General features: G+C 39.4%; 1 protein-coding gene across 1 annotated transcript; it reads right to left on the bottom strand.

The window, feature by feature from the left end:
- Positions 1–403: 403 nt before the first annotated feature.
- On the bottom strand, positions 404–4,106 carry LOC115717832 (uncharacterized). The gene is made up of 5 exons (XM_061116497.1): positions 3,591–4,106; positions 3,132–3,186; positions 2,729–3,042; positions 1,419–2,636; positions 404–1,321 (listed from the first exon to the last, which is right to left on the bottom strand). Exons 1-5 carry the CDS (start codon positions 4,104–4,106, stop codon positions 404–406), a joined length of 3,021 nt encoding a protein of 1,006 aa, XP_060972480.1.
- Between the last annotated feature and the right edge of the window lie 657 nt (positions 4,107–4,763).

The raw sequence follows: 4,763 nt of genomic DNA, 5'->3' as shown, positions 1-4,763 counted from the left end.
TTATTTCTTTAACTATTGAACCTTTTAAGCGGTACATAGGTACTCGCATTTTGTACTTGGACAAATTTTTACTTTACTTTCTTTTGTATTTCGAACAACACATATCCCTTTGAGGATATTTATTTATGCTATTTTGTATGCTTTCCGCGGTACATGGTACTCGCGTATTTCTTAATTGCAATTTGCTTTTTCCAATTACAGCTTGGTGTAATAAAAAATGCTAAGGCAAAAAAGTTTTTGAAACGTCGAGAAATCAATAACTCTTATTATAAGAAATCGATAGTACACAATAGGCCAATCAATAGTACAAAGTAGGCCATATACCCCCTATACTTAGAACATTTATACAAAAAAATTGACTAAGTATAAACACACGTCGAGTGCTATTGATACATTGCGAGTACTACTGATAATAAAACTTCAAACTCTCGTCATTCCAAGCTCTTCGGATCGCAGTGCCATCGAGTTCTGTAAGTCGATAAGTTGCATGGCCAATTTTTTCAGCGATAAGGTATGGTCCTTCCCAATTGTCACCGAAAACCCCATGTGTTGGGTTTTTCGTATTTGGCATGACTTTTCGCAGAACCAAATCCCCTACTCGCAGAGTTCGCTCTTTGACCTTAGAATTAAAATATCGAGCAGTATGCTCCTGATTGGCCGCATTTTTCAAATGAGCCTGATCGCCCTTTTCTTCTAAAAGATCAAGGTGGACCAATTGCTTTTCTGCATTTTGGCTGATGTTGAAAACATCTCTTCGTAGGGAGCCCACCCCGACTTCGACTGGTACCATGGCTTCGCATCCGTAGGAAAGCGAGAAAGGAGTTTTGCCAGTCGTGGATCGAGGGGTTGTGTTATACGACCAGAAAACTTGCAGAAGCTCTTCTGGCCATACCCCCTTATGCTCCTCGAGTTTTCCCTTAATGGTATGCTTAATCATCTTATTCACGGCTTCTGTTTGCCCATTACTTTGTGGATAGGCAACTGATGAAAACGCCTTTTTAATCCCCAACTCATCGCACGTTTCTCGCATTTCCTTACAATCGAACTGTTTTCCATTATCCGAGATAAGTTTGTAAGGGATGCCAAACCGGCAGATGATGGAATTATACACAAACTCTCGTAATTTGACAGCTGTGATAGTCGCAAGGGCTTTTGCCTCAACCCATTTGGTGAAATAATCGACTGCGACTACGGCGTATTTGACTCCGCCCTTCCCTTTGGGTAACTCTCCAATTAAGTCGATGCCCCAGACCGCAAAGGGCCAAGGACTTGTTATGGAGTGTAAGTTGCTTGGAGGTTGGTTGACATATGTGGCTATCCGCTGACATTTGTCGCATTTTTAGTGAAGTTAGAAGCGTCTGCTCGCAGTGTCGCCCAGTAATACCCTTGCCGCATTATTTTTAAAGCAAGGGAATTACCCTCGGCATGGTTGCCGCAGATACCACCATGCACTTCACGGAGTATATAATCGCACTTGGCACCATCAATGCATTTGACCAACGGTTGGCTGAAGCTTCTACGATAAAGCCTGCCATCATATTAACATATCGAGCAGCTCGATACCGCAGTTTTCTAGCTTCTATTTTATCTTCGGGTAGGAATAGGATTTCTTTCTCTAAGTAATCCACTATGGGAGTCATGCATGTGACTTCTCTGGCAGTATTTATCTCCATTACTTCAGTTCGGCTCACTGTTGGGTGAGTTAACACATCGACATGAATTACATTGAGTAACTCAGCTTCTCTTGTTGAGGCCAAACGGGCCAAGGCGTCTGTATGAGAGTTATGAGCACGTGTCACTCGAGAAACAATCACCTTCTTGAATTTCTGTAGCAACTCACAAGTTAGTGCGAGGTATCTTGCCAGATGTCCGCCTCTGGCCAGGTATTCTCCGTTCACTTGGCATACAACGATTTGGGAGTCCCTGAAAGCTTGTAAGTACTCGATCTTCATCTCAAGAGCGAGTTTTAATTCTGCAATCAAAGCCTCATACTCGGCTTCATTGTTAGATGCAGAAAATTCAAATCTAAGTGCAGCATGTACCTTAAAATTGCTGGGGCTTATGAGTATTATACCACCACCGGAGCCTTCGCTGTTGGAGGCTCCGTCAACGTATAAAGTCCATCCTTCGCTGTTTGGTATATCATGGTCGATTTTTTCCTCTATGAGTGCCACTTCGGTGCTCGGGAACTCAAGTATAAAGTCAGCTAGTGCTTGACCCTTAATCGCAGATCTAGGTTTGTACCTAATGTCGAACTGGCTCAGCTCTACCGACCATTTTAACAATCTTCCTAATGCCTCTGGTTTCGCCAGAACTTGACTCAAAGGGTAGTTCGTTAAAACTTCAAAGCTATGAGCTTGGAAATAAGATCGCAATTTTCTTGACGCTATCACCAGAGCAAATGCCAGTTTCTCCATTTGCGGGTAGCGAGTCTCAGCGTCTAACAGGCGCTTACTAACATAATACACCGAATACTGTTTTCCCTGGTCTTCGCGGATTAGTATTGAACTAATCGAGTATTCGGACACTGTAAGGTAGATGGATAAAACTTCTCCGGGCATTGGTTTCGAAAGGATTGGGGGTCGCCCCAAATGTGACTTAAGTGCTTGAAAAGCCTCTTCGCACTTATCGGTCCTCTGAAACTTGTTATTACCTTTTAAAATTTGAAAGAATTCTTTGAACTTATCAGAGGAACGCGATATAAAATGATTTAAAGCAGTGACCTTACCTGTAAGGCTTTGGACTTCTTTTGGTTTAGTCGGAGATCGCACTCTACTAATGCTTTAATCTTCGCAGGGTTTGCTTTGATTCCTTGTTGATTTACCATAAACCCAAGGAATTTTCCCGACCTGTCTCCAAAGACACACTTAAGAGGATTGAGTCGCATTTTATATCGCCGCAGTATCTCTAACATTGCTTGTAAGTGGGTAACATGGTCTTTTGCATGTTGAGATTTTACGAGCATATCGTCAACATATACCTCTATGGTTTCACCAATTAGATCTGCGAACATCATATTTACCAGCCTCTGATATGTCGCACCTGCATTTATCAAACCAAAAGGCATTACCTTGTAACAGTACAAACCTCGATCGGTAATAAAAGAGGTATGTTACTGATCTGGTTCATACATCGGGATCTGGTTATATCCCGAGTATGCGTCCATGAAACTGAGAAGTTCATGACCTGCAGTGGCATAGACAAGTTGGTCAATGCTAGGTAGTGGGAAACGTCCATTGGGCAGGCTTTATTTAAATTAGTGAAATGCATGTGCGCTATGAGCCGTAAGGCTTGGGCACGAGTACGGGATTTACTAACCAGTTTGGGTAGAATGACTCCCTTATGAAGCCGCATGCCAAAAGGCGATCTACTTCTTCTTTCAGCGCTTGGTACCTCGCGGGGTCCATTTTGCGGCGCTTCTGTCGGACACCTCGCACTTCGGGGTCAATGTTCAAACAGTGACACATGACCTGCGGAGATATTCCGACCATATCTGAATTTTTCCAGGCAAAAACATCCAGATTTTGTTTGAGAAACGTGACAAGCTTTTCTCGCTATTGAAAAGTTAGTTTAGAACTAATTTTCAAAACCTTGTTATTATCTAAAGGATCAATGGGTACCTCAATAGTGTCTACCGCGGCTTGGGCGGTGGTTGTGTATTTGAGGACCCTAGGATCCAAGTCTGGTTCGTCTTTGTGTTGTATTTCCTCTATTCTAAACACCTCCTGTCGAGGGGGCGGTGCTTCTATCAGATAAATGACGTTGACTGACTTCTTTTCTGCGAGCTTCAATGCCGCATTGTAACATTCTCGTGAGTCTGATTGGACTCGTCGCACAGATCCTACTCTAGCGGGAGTAGGGAACTTCATGGTGAGATGATAAATGGACGTCACAATCTTCATCTCCTTCAGGATAGGACGACCAATCACAGCATTATATGCCGAGTGTTGATCGATGACGGCGAAGTCAGCCATCGACTTAGCCACGACATGTGCGGTTCCCAGAGAAATCGGGCGTTTGATCATTTCCTTTAAAGCAATGGTATCTCTCGTGAAACCATAGATGCTCGATATGACTGGTCGCAGATCCTTCTCATGTAGTCCCATTTGCTTAAAGGCTTGAAAGTTCAAGAGATTCACGGAACTTCCGTTGTCCACAAGTTAAACAATTCAGGATATTATTAATGTATTTATGACGGGCAATTTTTATTTATATACAAGTAAATGTACAATATTATAAAAAATGTGCAAAAAAAACATAATTACATAATTCTATACAATTTTATGAATATTTAAAAATAAACATGTATATTTACAATTTAACTTGTTGATTACTTTCAATTGATTTTCTAAAAAAAATGCATAAAACTAAATATGTAAATATAAAAGTTAATATTTATATTTTGATATATTACTAAAATAATATGTTTACTAAAATTTAATATGAAATTTAAAAAATATATACAAACACATTTATAAATTTTATTGATATTTTATAAACAATGCATATATATGTTTATTAAACATTTGATTAGTATTATTAATGTTTATAATAATATTATTAATCTAGTATGTTTATTATGATAATAAATATAATTTGTTTATTAAAATATCATAATAATTTTAAAAATAAAACATTTAAGTTTATTTATTTATTTAAATAAACACTTTAAATAACACTTATGTCTATTAATTATTGAAAAAGGTGTTTAAAAAAAAAAATTGTAATTAAATGTGGCCTTATGTATAAACACTATGTTTATA

The sequence above is a fragment of the Cannabis sativa genome, chromosome 5, assembly GCF_029168945.1.
Source record: "Cannabis sativa cultivar Pink pepper isolate KNU-18-1 chromosome 5, ASM2916894v1, whole genome shotgun sequence".
Lineage (NCBI taxonomy): Eukaryota > Viridiplantae > Streptophyta > Magnoliopsida > Rosales > Cannabaceae > Cannabis > Cannabis sativa.
Note: the sequence above shows the minus strand (reverse complement) of the source record. Positions and strands in the feature narration are given on the sequence as shown.

Coding starts and splice junctions, on each gene's coding strand:
- LOC115717832 (XM_061116497.1), bottom strand. CDS start 4,106: ATGGGACTACATGAGAAGGATCTGCGACCAGTCATATCGAGCATCTAT. Junction 3,187..3,590: donor ATCCTTTAGATAATAACAAG/GTTTTGAAAATT, acceptor ATGCCACTGCAG/GTCATGAACTTCTCAGTTTC. Junction 1,322..1,418: donor CTGCGGCAACCATGCCGAGG/GTAATTCCCTTG, acceptor GACAAATGTCAG/CGGATAGCCACATATGTCAA.